The sequence below is a fragment of the Meleagris gallopavo genome, chromosome 7 (genome assembly GCF_000146605.3).
Source record: "Meleagris gallopavo isolate NT-WF06-2002-E0010 breed Aviagen turkey brand Nicholas breeding stock chromosome 7, Turkey_5.1, whole genome shotgun sequence".
Taxonomy (NCBI): Eukaryota; Metazoa; Chordata; class Aves; order Galliformes; family Phasianidae; genus Meleagris; species Meleagris gallopavo.
The window spans coordinates 21,857,543-21,880,814 of record NC_015017.2 but is presented as its reverse complement, the minus strand read 5'-3'; the positions used below and the strand labels follow the sequence as shown (position 1 = coordinate 21,880,814).

The 23,272-nt window shown below is 35.5% G+C and overlaps 1 protein-coding gene and 1 long non-coding RNA gene across 2 annotated transcripts; both read left to right on the top strand.

The window, feature by feature from the left end:
- Positions 1–6,621: 6,621 nt before the first annotated feature.
- On the top strand, positions 6,622–18,847 carry LOC100542076 (myosin-IIIb; the record flags this gene model as incomplete). Its single annotated transcript, XM_031554299.1, has 13 exons — positions 6,622–6,720; positions 7,637–7,753; positions 8,542–8,646; positions 10,715–10,798; positions 11,504–11,706; positions 12,100–12,198; positions 12,779–12,893; positions 13,277–13,403; positions 13,545–13,755; positions 15,228–15,375; positions 15,608–15,761; positions 17,459–17,547; positions 18,596–18,847. Coding segments are annotated over 13 exons (1,803 nt in total), but the record flags the coding sequence as incomplete, so codon positions are not given.
- Positions 18,848–20,314: 1,467 nt separating this feature from the next.
- LOC116216857 lies at positions 20,315–23,126 on the top strand. Its single transcript, XR_004160413.1, has 3 exons — positions 20,315–20,362; positions 20,954–21,118; positions 21,374–23,126. It is a non-coding gene; the product is annotated as an uncharacterized LOC116216857 (long non-coding RNA).
- The last annotated feature ends 146 nt before the right edge of the window (positions 23,127–23,272 follow it).

The following is a 23,272-nucleotide window of genomic DNA, read 5'->3' as shown; positions in this document are numbered from 1 at the left end:
TTTTCCTGTCCTGGACTTACATGAATACTGTGAAATGCTTTCAGGTTATTCAAACAGTGTCCTCATGTGCATAATAACATTGCAAGCACAAGAGATGTGATTGGTTCCTGAAGACTTGTACCTCGTATAGCAGTAAATTGAGTTACAGTAAGATATGGATAACAGAATTTGCAAACCTTCGTCAGAAGTCATAAGCAGAGTAATAAAAAAAAAGTTTAAGATTTAGTAACAATAAATAAGGATTAATAAAGTCTTTGTGGTTAATTCTGTTTTATCAAAGTAGAGAAGCACACACAAGTGCATGCGTATCTTGCTGCGTTCTAAGGATAAGCTATTCAAGATAGAGATGCACGTAACTGTGTATTAGGAAAATATCAAGAATGGTTAGGCACTCACTGAATTATTATCATGCTATAGGATTGAAATGATCGCTTTATTCCTCATTCTCTCTCTAAGTAATGTCTGTTCTGTCATTTTCCCTCGATATATCCCTGCTTCTCTGTTTATGAAGTTGCAGTAGATAACTTTACTTCATGTGTTATTCCTATAAAAATAAATAATAGTTTATCTGAGACAAGAGTTTTATCTTTGACTTGTTATATGAAACACTACCATAGCTTTGGTCGCTGTAAACCTATTAACAAAGAGAAACATGCATAACACTTGAAGCTCTAATTGTTTTGTCCTGACATTCCTTTTGCCCCAGCATGGGAAGACTCTAAGTAAATATACATTAGATTACAGATATTGTTAATTGTCAATCAGCAGTAAACATTTGCACTGTGTAGATTGTATTTTTGTTAAACAGTATTTTGATGTGTTAGATAATCCATTAAGGGAGACAGTAAGAGAGAACTGCTCACTTTCCAGATGTCTTTCAGACTTTTGAACTCATTTGTTAGGATCAGTTGCCTTTTTGATTCATAGCACAAGCAATTCTAGCAACTGGGCTGACTGCCAACCTGCTGAAGGAGGTAGCTAGAAGGGGTTTAGTCTCTTTCCTGGTATTCCTAAATGTTAAATGACTCTTTGTGCTAACTACATTGGCAAAATGCGCTGCAAAAAATGGACTTGTTTTCTGGAGTTTATTTCCAAACAAAGTAAAATATTATCCCTTATCTTTTTGTGCTTCTCAGGATTTAATCCAAACCTAGTAAAGCTGGCAGCTGGTTCAGTGTTTAAAAATGTGGAAAAATAAATTTCAGCATTTCAGAGGCCTTTTAAGTAAGGGAGTGTAAAACGTTCCATAAGTAATATTTTAAAACACCATAGAGCTTGCAATGGAAGCATTTAAAAGGGAAACTTAGTACATATTAAGAAGATAAAGTCTTGAATCCTATAGAAAGACCTTTCTAAAAAAATAAAAGTAAACATTCCATTTCATTCCATTGTAAATATAAATTCCAAATGAGATACAAATTCCAAATTGTAAATATTAAATATTTTAGTGACTCATGAGTAGAAGTAGTAGAAAACTGGAGAATTTTTAACATTTAACTGAATGTTTGAAAAATGTTTGCTGACCATCAGCAAAAGGAGACGGAATTAATGGAAATGGTCTGTATTTTTTCTTTGAATTTACAACCATTAAGAAGTTACTGATTTACAAACAATCTTAATGTTCACTGCAGTATAGCAATCACATGAAAATCTAAAAAAGCAAAATACCAACAGTTTGTGAGATGGAAGAATTCAAATGTAACCATAGCTGTCTTAAATGCCTTTTGACTTTGGTAGAGAAAGAGAACATCAGGAAGGAAAATACATGATTAGAAGCTTAGAATTACAAGCGGAGAGGAAGGATATTTACAGAATACATTCTGAAAGTTTTCCTGTTCTTACAAGCTATCTTTCAAAATTTTAGCAACTCTTACTATTGAAAACTGTTACATGGAGGTCTGAAAATGAGGTAATGGATCTTTGGAGGATTGATTGTAGGATTTTTCATCTTAGACTATGAATATTATATTATGATTGATAATATTTTTAGCACAGGTGCAGATTGTCTCTTTTGTTCTTTAGGGACAGTTAATGTGGAACAACTATACAAAATAGCAGATAAGTTTATAATAATTTTCAGTTAAAAATATATCTAATTATTAGCTGTCATTTACCTTCATTTTGTTATCCCTCTCTACCAAATGCCATGGAGCTGAAGCTGAGCACAGATATGGTCTTTTATATTTCCACAAGTGATTAATAACTCCTGGCCTGAAATTCCTATAAGTGATTGTATGTTTGAAATCTAATGCAGATGATGTATCAAATGGTTTTGGTAATATGGTTTAATACGGCCGCTTCCCAATTATCAGCAGCTTTGAAGAGGCCAACTTCAGACATGGCTTTCTCTTCTCTCAGATGTTTTTCTTCAGTGTGGGTAGCTTATGTTCCTCTATAAATAAGCTTCTTATAGAAGCAAGCAAGAAGATGTCTTTTACTAATCTCTTGTTTCAGTTTTTTAAATAATGAAAGAATTCCACTGTTGGGGTAGATAAGATCTTTTTTAACAAGTACACTGTAGACAATAAAGAGTTCACTATCCTGGGTCATGTTGGTCAGTGTGTCACTGTTATATGGGACAGCCACAGATCCTTGCATTTTAAAGGAGATGCAAAAATGTATACATCAGGAAGAATCAAACTTAAAGAAGCCTGAAAAAAGGAAGTGAATTGGAAAAAAATGAGGGGGAAGTTGGGGCAGGAAAGACCTCAAATAAGGAAGCTAAACATGTAGTTGTCTGGGAAAGGCAGGTAGATTTCAGGATACTTTGTTACATATTAGAGGATGTGACTGATGGTTAGCAGCTTCACCAGCTGGTCACTGCTGCTGCAGTCCATCCAAGGAAGTAAAACTAGTTATCTAGCTTCTCTGCCAGTTCACATTTAGGCTTGAAAGCAATTAATTGCAATGAACTCAATTGCATTCAGTCAGTAATTTCCTTTGGACTGAGAAAACAAGAGAAACAGGACCAGAAATACTCCTCTGATTGTAAAATGCTGTACACACAGGATTTAATGTGGCAAATGCAATACTTCAAGCCTTCGTCTGTATGGATATCAGATGACTGAGTTGAAAACTTTGGGAAAAAGAAAAATCAAAGTAGTCATGGTCCTCAAAATCAGTCCTTGATCTGTCTACAGAATACCACTTTTTTTCTGGAGTTTACATGGATGTTTGTTATAGCTACAGCATTTATACTGAGTAACTAAGGCTGTGTCAGTCTTTCTATTCTGACCTTAGTTCAGCAACTTACTCCAGGCTGAAACTTACTGTACAGGAGCAAGATTTATTCTCTGCAATGCACAAGGAATAGGCTGTGCTTCTCTGCATGACAGCTGCACATTCACCGCTGTTTTTTGGTACTCACTGTGTTGAGTTGTTGTTTGTTTTTTTAATCTCAATTTGGGTGTGACTCATTTTAAAATCAGCAATAATGTAAAGAAGAGCTAGTATAGAAACAGTTTTTCCACATAAATCTTAGGAAAACAATAAACAAATACTTAACAGCAAAAAGATGCAAAATAAAAGCACTGTTAGAAAAGAATGTTAGGGGTAGAAAGGGAAGAGCTTGGAACTGCGAGATTTGCCAATAAACACTAACATTCATGATCTAGTCTAATTTCTTTCCCAGACTGGACCTGCCAGCGAAGTGATTTTTCAATCTAGAAGCATCTGTAGTCCATCTTGTTTTTCCTTCCCCACCATCAGCTTGATTGCAAGGTATTAGCATATAGTTATGTACAGTGCACTTCTATTACTACAACTGATATCTAGTAGGAGTAGCACTACTTCCTGCTTGCTCCTCCTCCAAATGTTTCTCCTTTCTAGCTCTTATTTCCTGATAAAAAGGCAAAGGGAAAATGCTTAGGAGGACAGAAACTTTTTCAAGTGCTCATCACTAGAATTCTAGAATAAATTCCTATATTTTACAAGTGCCTTGAGTGAATAGCCCTTTACAGCACTTTTGCGATGAAGGGAATACATCCTACAAGATATGACTTAGAACATTCCTGGAACGTAATACCTTCAGTTCTCTTTTTACTTAGAATTTGCCCATGGCAAAGGGATTGGAACTAGATGATTTTAAGGTCCCTTCTGACCTAAGCCATTCTGTGATTCTAAGAGTAATTGAAAAAAGGCTGATCATTTGCACTGTTGAAAAAAAAAATATCCCAAAACTACAATCATTTCCCCACTTAAAAGTGTTTCTTTGTGCTTTCTAAGAAATAATTGTTCCAAAATACTTTAACGCAGAGTATGCCTCTGATGTACAATTGTGAAAATAATAAAAGTTTACTGTCTGTATTCCTCCTTTTCACTGTCAATGTATCAGTGGGTCTTAGGACCAATAGAAAACTGATGAGGCCAGCAGGAGATTTGAAGCTAATGTGATGCTTTATTCCTAAAATCCTCTTCCTAATCATGTTCTTAGGAAAATGAGTTAAGCCTAAAGAAGTGTGTGCACAAATGTATCTGTTTTACATATTTGACTAGGCTAGTTTCCTTAATTTTTATTTACATAGAGTTAAAAAAACAAACAAACAACAACAACAAAAACACAACACCTTTCCAATAACAGAATTGATTTGTTTATCACTAAGGAGAACAAACAGCAGGAGTTTAATACACAATCAGATAACAGATTAGTTTGCAAAGCCATTGTGCAATTAGAGATGCTTAGGTTTAAATGCACCCCTCCTCCCTACATCCCTACACCTCTGTTAGAGAAATCCATACTTGCAACTTGTTGCAATTTAATATTTTGGTTATGAACACAAGCAACTGTTAAAATATTTCCTTCATTTTTGGACTGACAGTTGCTTCCATCTCTAAATAGTTTGCATTATTTACAACAGAATTTTTCTCAGTTGCAAAATAAGAGGTTGAATTCTTTTTTAAAATTGAAACAACAATTAGAAAAACAGTAGTATGTTAGGCCACTTACATACAGTCCCACTTGCATGAAGTTCTAGCTTGTCAGCAAAGCATAATGTTTTTGAATATGGTAAGCACCGAACAAAAATCTGAAAATGGAAGAATTAACTGAATGGAACTTTGAACAAATTCACACTACTTTCATTGCCCACTTTAATTGGGCACTGTATTTTTTTTTTTTTTAATAGATCTTCTGTGTTCTTCTTCCTTCATTTCTTCATATGTACATCAAGGAGACAACCATTTGTATTTGGAAATGTAGGATGTAAAATATAAGTGGGGCTGTTAGCAATGCTTGTATTTTATTTTTTAGCTGACAAAACAGCATGCATTGTTTTATTTAATTAAAATTCAAATAAACTATTATAGAATAGTTATCCAGAACTCATGGAGTAACCAAAGAAAATAAAAAAACATGAATAAAAATGGACGTAGGTAATGAGGATCTTTAAGTATAGCTCACAATTATTAGTAAATACATAACGCTTTTCACTTTCCTATTTCTTAGACACTTTCCAAGCAATAACTCTTTTGTACATGATGCTATAATAGCTCTTGGCTATGAAAACAGTCTATTTATTGAGTGAAATCTAAGTTCAAATGTAGAAATGCACATAAAAGAACAAATGCTCATTTTTTAAACAATTCCATGAGTGTGTGATGATAAGATTAAAGAAAAAAAGACCTGCTACATTTTCATCTTAACCTTCAACATCACAGTTAGAGAGTATTTTCTGCCACATCACAGTATCATTCTGTTATTCTTTGATCTAATATTTAGCATTGTTTCTGGATGTATGATCATGTGATTCCTACTTTCTACGTGGCAACTAATGTAGAAACAGTCTGTCAGGACTGTCATTGAGGATCAATGCTAAATGTTACTCAGCAGGATGCAGACTGTGTCTCGGTGGGTGTCCTTCTACTATGCTTTGATTATGTTTGTTGTAAAGAAAAGCCTACTTGTGCTTACAGCACTCATATTTAACCCCCTTCATGGAAAACATGTTACAACCTCTTGATTTGTCCCTGTTTCAACAATATAGACACTTTAAAAATATATACGCAGCATTTTCAAAGATTCCTTCAGTATAATCTGATTATAAAGGGGTTATGTGACAGTTTGTCTCTGCTACTTATTGTGTGGCTTAAATCTCTGAGGACAAGCTGACTGCACATCCACACAATTTAGAATCTGATGGCAGCTGTGGTTCAAAAATGTTCTGGAACAGTTCTAGGGTCATCTGGGGAAGCACCTTGTTGTACACAAAGGTACAGGAGGATTTTATTCTACTTATTACTTCTTATAACTTCATTAGATAGCAAAACTACAGACTGGCTACATAGGATAAAGATTTAATTGAACAGAGTGGTGATTTATTAACTTAGAAGAAGGAAAATGAGATTTTTTTAATACTTTTCTGCATGAGTGTGAAGTAGTAAGTCTACAAATAGATCTTCATCTATGAACACTGATAAATAGATCAGAATTGTATATACTGAGTTAGAAAAGAGGGATTGCACAGCAAGCTGATATATTGCATTTATGAAAGAATAAACAAATAGAAATTTCAGAGAGCATACCTAAGTTTTCTGTGTGGCAGAAACTCACCTATGACTTTCTGTTGCCTCATTGTTAGCTGTATTCAATAAAGTTTTATAACACTGGTGCTCTGTTAAACTTCCAGGCATGAACGAATACATACCAGAAGACCCTACCATGTGGATGGTGCTGACAAGTACTCTCAAGATGATGATCTGGTAAATCTAGAAGTTCTTGATGAGGTACTGTATTTTCTGAGCATCAGTTTCCAATCTCTCTGCCTTACATTTTCCCCGTTTCTGCTCGTCAGGCTTCTTCTAACATAATGATAAGTGTTTCTTCTTGGAAGCTTTTGTTTCAGCATGGAAAAGGAGTTGTCTCATAATCTATCTGCTATCACCATTTCTTTAGTAATAATCTATTTAATAAGGTAAAAGCAATAGAAGTGAATCCTATTCTGTGGAAGTGGTTAAATATGAGTGATACTGGTTTAAAATATTTTCTGAATTTCCTAAAATGGAAAGTTTGGTAATGAAAATGTAGATTGAAGTGGCTTTTCTAAAACTGATGAATATACATAGGCTATCTACAGTCTCTGAGTAAAACATGGTAAAACAACATCAGCTGCATATTTCATTATATCTATAGATAGATAGATAGATAGATATATACCATATATAGCTATGTGCAGAGTATCTGTAAAAAATTTTTCTGACAATCCTTAACTTGCATGCCAGTAAGAAAAATACATAAGAGCAAATTATTTTAGCATCCTGTTTAAAACAGTCTCTTACTACTAGTAAAAAATTAATCATTAAAAAATTACTATCCTTTTTTCATGTTCAAATAAAAATTAAGTGGAAATGTACTGTGAAGTGCAGAAGCAAATCTGTATGGCCATTTTATCTTCAGAAAGTTTACTTCTTGAACTGATGAAATAAAGTACAAGCTAATCTGGTAGTAGGATGTGCCATTTAACTTAGTTTTATGGCATTAGTGAAAAGTTTGATTTTTTTATTTATTTTGTGATATTGGTGTTTGAGAAATAATTAGTAATATTTATTGTACAAACCTCTTAATTGATGTTCTCAGTATATTTACAAAAATCTCACTGACTGGGAAAATAGTGCTTAACAATCAAATTTTTTGTAATCTCAGGATACAATTATACATCAGCTGCAGAAACGCTATGCCGACTTACAAATTTATACGTATGTTGGAGATATTTTGATAGCCTTAAACCCTTTCCAGAATCTCAACATTTACTCTCCACAGGTAAGAGAGACTCGAAGTACAATATTTTCTTTACATTTTGTAATAACACTACTTGCTAAAATACTCACATGATGGGAGTGCAGTTTAAACCTCAGTCTTTTCTTCCTCCAAAAAACTATGTCTACAAATTGTTCTCTATTTTTACTTTTACTTTAGTCTTGTTTGATTTAATTGCTTTCTGCTTGGTGACACAAATTCCACAGGAGTGCTAAGATTGCCCCAGCCACAGCTGTTCCTCTTGTCTGGCATTTAGGGCTTTCTTCTGGGAAACAGAAGATAGTTGTATAAACTACCTCATGCTGAGTCTGTTGCTTTCTAAACAATTGCTCTGACTGGTTATTACATGTCCTGTGCCATCAGTTGTGGCTTAAAAGAAATCAGTGAATTGAATGCTGTAAAGATAGAGACAACTGAATTCTCTATGAAGAGTGGTGGAGCTATAAATCTTAGTCTCATGGGTACCTAAGTCAGGGCTGCAGGCAGAGGAACAGATTCCAGCTTCTCTTTTATCTTTGCAGTTTCTTTGGTAATATCTGGTAATATCTGGATATTCGGTTTGAAATTCTGTTCCTTGTGATACAGGTCTCCTCACCATGTTGTAAAGGAAATGTTGAAAAACATTGGCAGTACCAAGAATTACCACTCTTCAGTCAGAATTTTGCAGTAGAACAAGCAACTACCGACCTTGTGGGGTAGCAGGCAGAAGATACTCAGTATTCTCCTTTTCAGATCTTAAGTGTATAGTTAAATTCTGTATTTTTACTGTTGTGTTTTTTTTCTTTATCTAGTTCTCCAAGCTTTACCATGGTATGAAGCGCTCATCCAATCCCCCCCACATATTTGCCTCTGCAGATGCTGCCTACCAAAGTATGGTGACGTTCAGCAAAGATCAGGTAAAAATATTAATTTTGTTTTAGATTTTACATTAATCAAAGTGCCACTTTGCTATGATATAGCTGAAGTTTGGTTATGTTGTGCTTTGAGATTTTTTTTCTGTAATCCCTTTATTCCTGTATATGAAAAACAGCAAAATCTAATTGGGACTTTTGAAGAGGGCATAGCAACATGAAAGATCATATACTAGATTAAGTAGGTTAAATAGAAGTGTTACCTAACCTTATAGCTTCCTGCACACCCATGAAGTGCTGGCAGTTGACACCAGTCATAGGCTGTTGCAATACACTTTGATTCTAGCCTGTCTTGCTCTAGATATTGTAATCATTTACACCTGTGTAAAATAAGGGACTCAATACTTCAGCAGGTTAACAAAGTTTGAACTGCTCTTCCGTTGCATAAAGTAGAAAGCAATTTAACAAGCAAGGAAGGAATGTAATGAGTATGCACATCCTGCAGTTATTTTAATGAGAATGAAATATTTTGCTGCAAAAGTTAGATTCCTTTTTATTACATTCTTAAAATTGTAATTTTGCACTCTTTCTAACATGATGTGTTGTATGTACATGAATATTGGGGCCTAATAATTACATATTGTTATCTGGAGAAAAAATCAATTTTGTCATCAGCAGACAAGGCTAACTTTGTAGATTTTTAATATAAAATATCCTTCCTATCTTCTTAGGAAGTAATTTGCATTTAGATCTAAATCTTTATGCAAATATAGCTATAATTACTCATAGGCATCCAGGCATGCCTGCTAGCTTATATAGTTTGCTACTCGCAATGGTTTTTATCTCCATTAACTGAGAAGTTATGCAGGTTCTTCAGCTAAAGATGCACTAGATGCCCGGTGTAGCTAGACAAAAAATGTATTTATTCTGTTTGTTTATCCATTCAACCTTCCCTTGTATTTTCCTTTGTTGACTATAGGTCTAACGTTTCTAGGGAATCTCAAGTCATGTTCTGGCTAGCATGAGTCATGCAGGAACTCACGGGCTTTAAACTGTATAAAGTGTTGTATGTGACTCCTCTGTTAAAGTAGATTAAGACAATTTCAGGTAACACAAACATATGAATTCATTGCTGTTTTATTTGTTACAAAACAAATGAACAAACAAACAAAAAAAACAGCTGAAATTCCTCCATATATTCCAGGCTGGAGACGGAATAATGGATAATCTTTCTCTGGGAGTGTAAAAATGTTGTCTTATCCCTTTCAAAATATCACAAAGCTTAGTTCTGTATCAGTCATCACTGTATCAAGTATTCTAAGACCTTGTCTCTTTTCCCAGCAAAATCTTTTATGTTTACTGTGTAGTTTAGGTAACTTCAGGCTAATCCCTGAGTTTGTAAGCCTTTGGAAAACCTATAAAATACTGTGTGTTTTATACAGTCTGCCAAATCAAGAAGAATGTGGACATGTTCTCCCAGAATCGCTCTATGAGCATATGCATATTTTTCTGAAATGTTTAGGTTTGTTGTTTTAGTCTGACTATCAGCATCATGTACATGATGATCTCTATGCAGCAACAAACCTTATGATAGTTTTTAGTGCCAGGAGCAAACTTTTGGTTAGTGTATTAAATACAGCTTTACCTTGGTTTTCCATTAATTTATATGAACTCAATGAAATGAGCTCAGATGCACTGATAATTAAGTCATGTGAACTAGCTGTGGCAATCTTTTGATTTTTACAGGCTGTGTATGTGCATAGCATGGATTAGCTTTGTAGATAAGGTCATTCCTTTCTATGTCTTAAAGCTTAGAATTTTACTCACTCCTTCTCATGTGCACACATTTCTTACAGGCATTGCAAAATACAGTTTATAGAATCATAGAATAGCTTAGGTCGGAAGGGACATCAAACCCCAATTTTAGTTATCTAAGGAATAAAGGAATGATTGCGGTGAGTCCTTTCAGAAAGGACTTGAGAGATCTGACTCCTAAGATATTTTACAGTCTTGGTACTAAACCTTAAGTAACAGATAGGAGCAGAAATAGGTGAGAATCTATTTATCGACCATGTGGTGAACTGTACGCTTACTGTTTTGTTTGTATGTTCAGTGCATTATCATCAGTGGGGAAAGTGGTGCTGGAAAGACAGAAAGTGCCCATTTGATCGTCCAACATTTGACCTTCTTGGGAAAGGTATTTCTAGCAATCATGTAAAACAATGAATAAATGCTCCCCACTCCCTAGCGTTTCCACTTTATTAAATGTTTAATATTAAAAATGGTTCTTGTGAATTAACCCACTTGAGTCAGGGACAGAGTAATCAAGCATTTGTAAGTACTGAATCATGCCATTAGAGTATGACCTGCACCAAGCCATTTAGTGTAGGAGAAAGTGACAAATTCCAAATGTTCAGTGCTTGTAGTAATCTGCAGTGTTAATGACCTATAACATTGTTCATGTATACAATAAAAAATAACAGATCTTGCTTTGGCTCTGATCTTGGAAGATCTTATGTTTTTAAATGTTATGAGTAATGCTACTACTGCAAAATAGTGTGGAAATCAAGTGTGTAAATTTAACAAGTATATGTATTAGTATGATTGTTGTCTTAGGTAACATTCTTTTTGTTCAGTTTTTGGTGGCTTTGTTGCTTTAACTAAATTATATGAAGCTTCAGAGGTAAAATAATTGCAGAGAAGGAAGAATATGGTTTTCCTTACCTGTAGGTGTTTTCCCCTTCAGTGTATGGCTTTTATTATATAGATAGGAAGGTTAATGGAGTATCTAACTCCATAAGAATGGGATAATGGGATATTATGCTTCTTAAGCAGGGATTGGATTCTGAGTAGGCAATATATTCTTTTAATGGTCCTTCTGATTTATATCTGTTCTGTCAAGGCCAATAATCGTGCTTTGCGTGAGAAAATACTTCAGGTGAATCCTCTGGTTGAAGCATTTGGGAATGCCTGCACTGCCATCAATGACAACTCAAGTCGCTTCGGAAAATATCTGGAAATGATGTTTACACCCACAGGAGCTGTAATGGGGGCAAAGATTTCTGAGTATCTACTTGAAAAGTCAAGGGTTATAAAACAGGCTGTGTAGGTGCCCTGATCATCTGTCCTTTCACATTTTTGTAATGTTTAGACTCTGTTTAATTCTCTAAAAACTCTTATATATGTGCTTCCAGTGGTGTCTCCTGCTGAAGCAGTAATCCTTTGTGCAGTACAATTAATGACAAGAATAGTTTGGTTCTTTTGGACCAAAATCCAGACCTGTTCTATTTTTATTTTTTATTTTTTAGAAATAATGTGATTATCTGGATTTTCTGTTTTACAGCTGAAATAGTTATCTTTGGGCTTCCATTAGTATTGGTCATGATCATTTGCCACCTGTCTCAATGAGCTCATGATAAAGACTTTTGCTTTTACCTTGTACAAGATATTGCAAGTATAAACATATGCACTTTATAGACGTACTTTTCTTTTTTCTAGGGGAGAGAAAAATTTCCATATATTTTATTATATTTATGCTGGCCTTTATCATCAGAAGAAACTTTCTGAATATAGGCTTCCTGAAAAAAAGCCTCCTAGGTAACTATCAGTCACATGTTTTAACTACTCGTTATAATTATCTGTTGATCAGATCTTGTTTTCTGTATGATTTCTTCAAGTCTGTCGTAATCCTCCTGTATCCCTGAAGGATCTTTTCTTAGTCCTCTCAAGGGGAAAAAAAAAAGGATGGACAATAAGGAATTACAGTATTTGTATTAAAAACTTGAACCATTTAAGGAGAAGGAAGAAGCATTACTGTATAAATATTTTATCATACGTTCAGATCAGGACAGTTACCCTGTGTTTTCTTGCAGTTCAGGAACTCCAAATATGTTTTGAAGTTGTGTTTTTTAATTGGTATTTGTATCTAGAGAGCACCTGGTCTATATGATTCTAAATTGGTTGGAGAGCATGCGGTTAAAATGTTAGTAACACTATGAACAGATTATTAACAAAGAATAAGCAAAAGCGACTGCAACAGAAACAAAAATGTCTTATGAATTAGCACTAAAATAAAAATAAATGTTTTTTTCAATTAATGATGTAGTTGCATTATAGTCACTGTAGGCTGTTCTGACTTATCACCTATTTAGTGCTTTCTTTCTCTCACTCTGCTTAGATACATTGATAATGAAACTGGAAGAGTAATGCACGATATTGTTACTAAGGATTCCTATGGAAGGCAATTTGAAGCAATTCAGCATTGCTTTAAAAGTATAGGATTCACTGATGAGGTAAGATATCCAGTTGCTAAACCACTGTCGACCTTCCTGAAAACAACCTCCAGTGCTGCTTGTGCTTAGGTTGCCATTTGGCTGTGTGAATACACAGCATGCCACAGAATCTCTCTTATAACAGAAATGAATTATGAAAGTAAAACCAAACACCTGGAAGCCAGGACTAGTAGGAGGTCTCAGTTTGTAGTTAGGCAAGTCCATTCACAGTTCTATAGAATCTTCTTTCTGTGTAAATAACAGCTTCCTTGAATTAGAACTTGGTCTTTGGACAATCTACAAACTTTAATCACCATCCGATGCTCACCTTTTTCTTTCATAAACTAAATTTGATGTACATATTTGATTGGATTCCTTGAGGGTGCTTTTTGTCATTTTTACAGGAAGTGTATTCAGTGTACAGAATTCTGACTGGTATCTTAAATACTGGAAACATTGAGTTTGCTGCCATTTCTTCACAACACCAAACAGATAAAAGTGAAGTTCCAAACCCAGAAGCCTTAGATAATGGTAACTACATTTTAACATGATTGACTCTGCAAATGCCATTGGACTGTATTTGTGAGAATCTGTAACTTGTGGTTACAGGCTATGCTAGTGATGTCCTCAGAACAGTCATAATTTATATATATATTCTACACTATCTTTCAGCTGCTGCACTGCTAAGTATTGGGTCAGAAGAACTGCAAGAGGCCCTAACCTCCCACTGTGTTGTAACACGGGGGGAGACTATTATTCGAACAAACACTGTGGACAAAGCAGCTGACGTGCGAGATGCCATGTCTAAAGCGCTTTATGGCAGACTCTTCAGCTGGATCGTAAATCGTATTAATACACTTCTTCAGCCAGATAAAAATATATGGCAAGTTACACATCACTGAATCATTTGTATTTACTGTGCATATGTCTTTGATGGGTTCATCCATTTGTATATTTTTTGATTTCGCAGAAGAAATGCTGTGTTTATTTTGGCTAAGGCTTCAAAATGGCTTTCATGCTGTGATACGGAATTCTGTTTCCAGGACATTAACCCAACATTCTCAAAGAACTGAGTGAAATTTAGCTACTGAAGTCAGTGGAAATTGACGATTAAAATTATGTAAAATTCTTTAAAAAGATGCTTTGCATGTAGAGAGCATTAAAATCGTACCAATGGCCAGTAATTATTTGAAGTATGCTGAAAACATTAGTATGTTTGCAAAGTCCTTCCAGTACTTCCGTCATTGTAATTTTGTAGTAAATGCAGATTGATGGTGTTTTCATTGTCAGGTAATGATCTGGTTGCTTTGCTCATTTCAAACAGCTGTAGAGATTTCTAAAAATAAGAGAACCCCTTAGGTGATGTAAAAATGTTTTTACTAACTACAGTGCTCCTGCTTCCATGCTGGGAGACTGGATAAAGCAAGGAGGAAAACAGTGCAGTAGTAGGACATAGAATATGGAATAATTATTGCTAGTATAACTTAAGGATGCTAGTTCTGAATTTCACTAGAGGTAATTTCACTCATCCTTGACAGCACTGAGATAGAGAAAGGTATCTTGAGAGTTTTTAGACCTCCAGTTCCCTTTCATTGCACTGAATATAAACAGATGCTATTTCTGACTGTAAGCTGAGTCTCTTTGTTTTATGCAGGAGCCAAAGTGAGAAGTTTAGCATATAGCATTCTCCCTTTCAGAGCATGTCTGCATGACATAATGTGTTGTTATGTACAGGCAGCCTGTGAATGAACCTATGTATTGCATTATTAATGTAATTCTGTGCCTAGGCACCCAGTTAATAGGTTGTACTTTTTCTTGTCTTAGAGATAGCTTGGAGATCCCTACTTCCACTTTCTTATACCCTGGAGAAACACGATCCATACTTGCATTTCCAGTGGTTACTGTTGTCTGAGTGTATATAATCTTGCAAGCTAACACATGGTGTTTTAATAATCCTGCTATAGCAGCAGCAGATTTGGTAATTGTCTTGCTGACTGAGTGTAGCAAAAACATGCTAATAGAGCTTGGCAACTTTCATCTACCTGGAGGATCTGTCAGTGGGTTTGGTTCAGGATGTGTTTATTGGAACCACTTATTTTAATGCATTTCTGAAGTCTGTTATTAAGTAGTTGTGATTCTCTTTTTCTTCTTCACGGGAATTTGTAAAAGGCAAGTGGAAAACCCAAAGTGTTAATGATTCTCAACAAATGCACAAATTATTATAAATTGAAATACACTTTTTCTTCTCTGTTTTTGCAGCAAACTGAATTGATTGTGCCATCTTAGTTACCATGTTTATTTTGATTGTAACTAGATGTTGCCCATACTGAATTCTGTTTGACTTTTCACGTGCAGCAATACTGAAAATGGAATGAATGTTGGTATACTAGATATATTTGGATTCGAGAACTTCGCAAGAAATTCCTTTGAACAGCTGTGCATAAATATTGCTAATGAGCAGATCCAGTTTTATTTCAATCAACATATTTTTGCACTTGAACAGGTAAATTCAGCTCTCATGAAGTCTAGTTGAATCTGTCATCTTGACCCATAGATTATATTCAGGAATACATTATAAACTATAAAATAGTTGTGGGATTTAAGTGTATGTAATGTTCACATCTTTCAGCATAGTTGTTGTTGTTTTGTAAATAATGTTGCTGGGGCCTATAGAGTATTCCTATGCATCATAAATGTCCTAGTGGTTCAATATTAAAACTTTGTTGATTTTGTAGATGGAATATCAGAATGAGGGAATTGATGCTGCTACAGTGGAGTATGAAGACAACCGTCCACTTCTGGATATGTTCCTCCAGAAACCCATGGGTCTCCTTTCTCTACTAGATGAAGAAAGTCGATTTCCTCAGGCAACAGACCTAACATTAGTTGGTATGAGCAAGCAGAAGTCCTGGCAAACAACTAATGTATTTTGAGAGCCTGGTGTGATATCTTTACTTAAGCTTTTCTAGTCTAAGTGTCCTATTGAGGCTATGCCATTTTGTTTGACAGTTTGAGTGTGTTTTTCATTATGCTTCACCATGCTTCTATGCTTCACATGTTTTTTATATTGCAGAAGTTATTTTACATATCTTGTGTCAAGAGCTTGTTTTTTCAGTGTTTTAGGGAAATAACCTCTGTGTTGTCCCTGTACATGAGGTACATCAAGAGGCTTTTATCAGCATTTTAAAGGAAAAGCTGAGACATAGCAGAACTTGTGTCTAGGACCACCCTGTGAGTTATCATCAGTGTTGAGAGTAAAACTAAGATCTCCCAGGATTGCAGGCCCATGTTTATCCAATTAGAAAATATTACATCACTGCAGATTATCTCATCATAACTAGAAAGTGTGTGTTATTTTTTGTGTGCCATCTGGCTGAATATTTCCCTTCCCTCATGCATAGTTTACGCATGTCTTAACAAATTTGGCACAAACTTTAAAACATATAGTGCATGCTTTGTTTAAAAATGTTTTTCTGCTTTTATTTACTAGAACTTCATTTTTCCTTGTAGTACGTAACAGAATTTCAGTTTGTTCAATCAAACATTGCAGCAGGGATTCAAACACTTAGAGAAAAATTACAACTGCCTGGTAAATTGCATGATATATGTACAAGATTTTTCACTTCTGGACTGTGACTTGAAATGAGGCCGAAGAATGATGCTGTGGTTTCATTCCAATCCTTATTTGTGTGCTAAAACTGTGAGCCTGCCTGGGGATCCTATGAAACTGTTAATCTCAAATATTGAACTTGCATTTTGAAAGTGTCAGGGAGACAGCAACTGAGATGTTTTGCCCACTCTATATGTGCCAGACCATCCCTAATTCCCTCTCTCCCAACACAAAATCTGCCCCCTCTCCTATCCTGCAACCTGCCAAAATTCTGAATTTAATTCTTTTTGAATTAATTACAAGGATTCTCAAACTCGAATAAACATTAATAGAAAAAAAACATAGAAAGGAAATTATTAGAAAGAAAATAAAATGTTAATGGATTATAATATCAGAAAAAAAAGTATTTTTGTAGTAATGACTGACCTACACAAAGCAAAAGATAATTTTGTCAATTGATTCTGGTCATGAATCTCTAGTTGCATGTCCAGATAAGGAAATACAATAGTAAGTTTTACCGTATCAGCACTAGTTCCTTTTTTCTGTCAGCTCTTCAGAGGTACGTTGCAAGAAACAGAAAAATTTTGGAGAGAAGCCTTTTTTTTTTTTCCTATAGGCATACAAAGGCAATTGGGATATGGTCCCAACCTGAAAATGTTGACTTATACTTAAAACATGATTCGGAAAGCAAAATAAATAAAACTCTCACTGTTCTCTATTTCCGATGCACAAAACTCTGCAAGAACAGGGATCTGAAGTACCTTTTTACTGGGCTAGTTTTGAATGAGTTATTCCATCCAGTAGTAGCAGCTTGGAAGAAAATATTAAGATGGTATAATTATTACTGGGTAATCTGACAATAGATGTTCTTACAGTAGTTCCGAGTTCTCAAGCAAGAAGCAGGCCTTAATTAGGAGCAAGATTTTACTTAATCACTGTAATTCATTTTTATCAACTTCACTTCTCAAATGTTTAGATAAATTTGAGGATAATTTACGATGCAAATACTTCTGGAGACCAAAAGGAGTGGAATTGTCATTTGGTATTCAGCACTATGCTGGAAAGGTGAGGTCATGTGATTTTTATTTAGTTAAAGTCATAGTTTTGTAGTCATTATCTGTTTTAACCGGAGTTATTGCTTTTTCCTCTCTTTAATAGACAAAATGATAAAGTTTTAAGAAACAAAGAATCTATGATAAAATTTCTGTGTGAAGTAGTCCATTCTAGAACCTATCCTTAGGACTCTATTAAAAATTAGATGGACAGAAGCCACCTTTTGTTCTGAAAGAAGTCTGGCTCCAGAAACACCGTCACTACGATATTTTTAAAGGAACAACTCTGGAACCAGTACAGGCTATGCAGTTTTTAACATTGTGTGAACACCACAGTCGTTCTGTGTTTGATCATATACGGATACATATTTGTGTAAAGACAGTGTGTAACGGTGTCTGCAATTGAACTTAAAATCCCACAGAGATCATTGGAAAGACTGAATGGTGTAATTTTTGCTAGCGCAGATGACTTTCCATACTCCACAGCACCTACCTTGCTCTCAGCAGTTCACCTATTACTTTATATGGGAACGATTGTCCAATTGTTTCATGTAACATGAGCTATGCTTGTGAGGCGCATGAATCTTCATTCACAAATAAAGTGAAAATAAAATAACAATGTTTTATTTAGTTATTAGTAAAGTCTATTCTATGTTTAACAGGCTTCTTGATAGTGAGCTACATCTGAAACTTACTCCTTTTCCCACAACAGAACTAGTTACCAATCAGTTTGGTGCAAGCAATAAATAAATTTTGACTGCCTGGGAACCATTTCTTATTTCACATGTAAACTGTCAACTTAAGTTTTAATGAGGTATCTCTGTTATATTACTTCATGCATCCCATAGTTTGATGTGACAAACCATAATATAACATGACTAAAACCAATTTAACCCAATTTGATCTGCACTGACGTGATTAATGCAAGTGGTTTTGGTTTGTTTTTAAAATGGTTCACGTGTTGAAGACAATGTGTTAGCTGTACACTTTTAAGTCCTTTGCAGATGTTGTTTTTATGGAACACTTTTTGGCAACATATCTGACTCTGTTTCCCATGCTAGGTATTGTATGATGCCTCCGCATTTCTTGAGAAGAATAGGGATACTCTTCCTGCTGACATAGTGGTGGTGCTGAGAACCTCAGAGAACAAACTTCTTCAGCAGCTGTTTTCTAGCCCACTAACCAAAACAGGTACTTTCTGCAACAGCTTTGCTTACTTTGCAACATTTTCAGCCACCTCCTCCTTTGAAAATCTAGTTGTTTCTGGACAAACCTCTGCTTTTCAGCTCTTTCTGCTGTTGAAAGTTTCCTAGATATCTAAAGTGTTAAATAATAGTAGTGTTGATATATTTTTTTAAAAGTATGTTGCCATAAACCCAGGAGACAAGATTCATTCGCTGTTCCAGAGAAAGGGAGATTAGGGTGTTTAGGGCAAGAACTCATTTTGAAAACAGAATGAGAATCTGTTTTTGTTCTGTGTCCTTTGCTAAGTTCAGTTCAGTTGATATATTCTTGTGTAGCATTTCTTACAATTTCTAAATCCTGTAATGTTGGTTGTTAGTTTGGAGATAATATCCATCTGTTTAGATTCATTGGTGCAGTACATAAAATAGTTTCTTCCAGATTTTAAAGTATGCATACTGGCTTGCTAGGTTTCATAAATTCCACTTGTCTTAAGCTTGTTGACAGTGACTTACTTCAAAGTGCACAGATCAGTGGCTAAATAAAATAGTAAGATAAAATTTGCTTTCTCCATGGATTGTTGTCAGAATACTACTGACGTGTATAAATGCAGTATACATGCCAACAAGACAAGAAAGGTACACATTAAAAATGTCAGTCAATGCTTTCCATGTTCTTAAAGGTCTTTTTTCTTAATTAATAAGAAAAAGATGTAACAATAAGGAATAATCAAAATGTGTTGTATTAGATTGCAAAATTATTTTGGTCTGATATGATATAAACAAGTGTGATGGTTGTATTTCTACCAAAAATGTTCTGGGTAGAAAAAAGTGTACGTGCAGTAGGTAGTGCTGTATATAGCCTGTAGGTACAGTTCAGTGCTTGTGCAGCATATCTGTCTGTGATTTCTGGAAACTCAGTAGTCCAGTCACAGCCTCTGGTATTGCCCTCAATCTATCTTGAAACTTCTAAATAGAAAAAAAACATCTGGAGTAACCCAGATATAGCAACATTCTTTGCACGTGTGTAACTGACAGCAAAATATCTGTTTATATTCTACATACGATAGATTCCTACTAATCTGTTCTTTGCTGTAATTAGAAGGCTCTGGATTACTTCCCTTCAAATTTCAATTTTAGAGGACCCTGAGAGGTGAGAATCCGCTGAGGAATCTGCTTCTCCTTTCAGCTGTGACAAGCTTAGACGAAGGGAGACGTAGGTTAAGATAGAGTAGGATAGTTTATTGCCTAAGTAGGAAACACAAATCTTTGAGTCTATTTCTTCTGACATTTGAGTCCCTAGTAAAGACTGGTAGAAAGAATTTATTATGCTGGATGGATCAAACAAAGCTAAAAAGAAAGCTCACATTGGGTCAAATATGCCTCCCCTCCCTCTTTACCAGCCACTTTCTACCTTGGAGCTTGTATGGAGCTGCTGAATCACGGCCTGAACCTCTAATTAATCACCTGAGGCAAGCAATGAGTCAGCCACAGGAGCACAGGTGAAGGCAATTCACCTGTGCTGCAGGAAGGGGTGGAGCCTGGCTCCACCTCTCCTAGACCCATTTAAGAGCTGACTGCCAGTAGGGAAGGATCTCTTCTGGAGACCCACTCTTCTGGAGTTTACCTCGCAAGTCTAGGTTATGGGTGAGCATACCTATCGTTTCTGTTTCCTGCTTTGATGTAATAACATCATAGCCAAGCTCTCTGTTATACCTTAACATCTGTTTATTTGTTAATTGTATACTGCTATACCATAACATCGGTATATTCATTAATTGTACAGAGCTCTTGTCAGAACGAAAAAGGTTAGGTATTTTCTCCCAGTTATCAGTCACAATTATTGTAAATTTTGTAGGTTTGATTTCATGCAAACTTATTTGCCTCTGGCTTTCTAGAGGTACTTTCAGTGACAGCAGGACTACACTGAGAATTTTACCCAACACGCATAAAAGATTCAGGAAGGAAATACTTCTCTCTGCAGCAATGTATGTTTACCATGTTGGCATGTTACCACTTCTTTTCCTTATTTCCTATTTAAATGAATTGGGTGGTTTCTGCTTCCCATAAAAGGAAGTTTACCTTTCCGTGGAGTACAAGAAACAAGTTGAATCTGTATTTCTCTCAAGTCAGTCGTTATGCATATGTTCCTGTGCATGATGCTTTAAGAGTAACTTAAATCTCCTAGTTCATTTCTCTTTTTTGAAAGTCTTTGTGATTTTGCTCTATTTTTTCCAGCTGTCTAATATAATTGGCACCCACATCCTGTTTTGGGGCCTCTGTGTTCTAAAATCAGATTGTTGCCAGGTTTTGATTTGGCAGCTTGCAAGATAAATGAAAGATTTGGCTGAGGCAGAGGGTATAACTGGCAGTGCTGTTTCATCTCTGCATTAGTGAAGAAAGGTAACGCTATTCACTTAACTTTCTACAAAGAAGCTTTTTGTAAACAAAAGAATAGTGACTGTGTAAATTTCCCATTATGCTCTGCCCTTGCCTCTAAACCTTATTCCCTCCACTCAATATGTACTTCATTTCTAAAGCCAGGAAATCTACAGATTAAGATTCATGATCTTGATACAATTTTCTTCAGCTTTTTGTAGATTACTAACTGATGTAAAAGTTAATAATTTACATGGAAGCCATATTGCATCCCTCCAGGTAACCTTGAATTGAAGTGAGCCTTCTGCCAGTATCTCTGGTGTTTTGTTTGAAGATGAGTGACAGCACATTCTCACATCTGCTTGCAACTAGCTCTGGAATTTGCAGCATACGTGTTTTTTGCCAAGCGGCTCTCTCCAATATGCGTAAGAGTCACTAGGTGGTGCTATCTCAGAAGCAAGAGGGAATTTGAAACTATTAGCGCGGGTCTGCGAGATACTGAAATGTAGTTCTTAAATACCAGTAAGAACAAAAGGATGCCTTTCCCACTCCGGGAAGACCTTGTGTTTGAAGTATATTTATATAACTGTCATTTCTTCCTCTGTCAAAAACTTAGCAGCTGCAAGAAAATAAATATTAAAAAGACTAAGTTCTTATACTAATTTAAGATCACATTAATCCCTGTAATTTATCAAACATACTTATCCCCTCTTAACAAATGCTTCTGTTTCACAGTAGAAGACTATGTAGTTTAAAAGGCCAAAAATTAACAGCAGGGCTTTAAATGCACATTTGTAATAGCGACTTATGGTTAAAAGAGCGCAGAATTAGTGATATAGATGTCAGAACTTAAACATTCTGGGATTAGTTTTATAGATTGCCCAGCTTGTTTTTTTCTTCCTTCAGTGGAAAATTAGGTGCATTGAGTGCAGTTTGGAGTCTGATTGTATTTTCTAGGGACCTGAATGAACGTACTCTTAACCTCCCATTCTTTCAACTGCTGCTGGATTTGTCACTTTTTGTACATGCACAGTTTTTTTAGTGCTGAGGATTCTGTATATTCTAAAACTAAAATGAAATTTACTCCAAATATGAAGAGAAATAGAGCATTTAAAAAAGCCTGCCACTACTCCAGTTGAATATGCATGTTCCCATTTATAAGGCATTCCTGTTTGTAGTGTTGGTTTATTGCTGTCACAGCTAAAGCATCAGAGAGGAAAGAATTCATGCAACCTATAGAAGAGTCCACTTGAAAGAGAAGTGGGTTTAACGGAAAAGATTAAGGAGAGCCCTGGTACATTCACTACCAGTAGTAGTGAGGAGTCAGACCATTTGACTCCATTCTGATACTTCAGAATTTTTGCAGCATCACGTTTAAATGCTGATATCATTAGAGTGCTTGAGGTTTTTAAACCCCCTAGGGTCTTTGTGACTGTAGCTTCCTCCTCCAGTTTTTGTGCTCACTTTATATTCCCCAACTGATCTGACTGTGGGGAGGTAGGAAGGTGCAGGCTTCTCAGAAAAGTTGTAGCACATCATTCTCTACTTTTGAAACATAATCCCTGCAGACTTTTTTTCCCTCTAAAATTCACGGACCCTTAGAGCTTTTGTCACGGTGACTCTGTTCTACCTTAGATCCTTGATGGAGAGAATGGAGAGAGAGTTGCCACCTGGAGGGAGGAAAAGAAAAATACTCCAGCCTTCTACTCCCAGAATGGAGTCACAACAGAAACGTTTCTGTCACAGTTCTAAGGCTGTGTAGGGATTGGGCTTGGCTGTGTATATTAGACTGAGCTGAGCACCAGTACTGCTATAGCAGCATCACCTCTGGCGCATTTAGTAGCATTGATTGCTCACACAATCAGAGTGTACAATTTATATATCATGCGAGATTAATAAGGTCATCTTGCACAAAGTCCCTAAATAAGAGAGCTAGAGAACTGAAAGTGAAAGTTTTCAAAACCTTCACCATAGAGTTAGGATATTTTAACATGGGAGAATCTTCATCAAAGTTTGAGGAAAATTTTTTCAAAAATAAATTAATTAGAGTTAACCTGCTTAAAGGTTGCTTCTTTTCTTCAGTATTGATTTTTGGTTTATTTTCTTTGTGCTTCTGCGTCTCCTGCCCTACATACAGCCATCAGACAAAAATTAATGATAAACAATGTATATCCCATT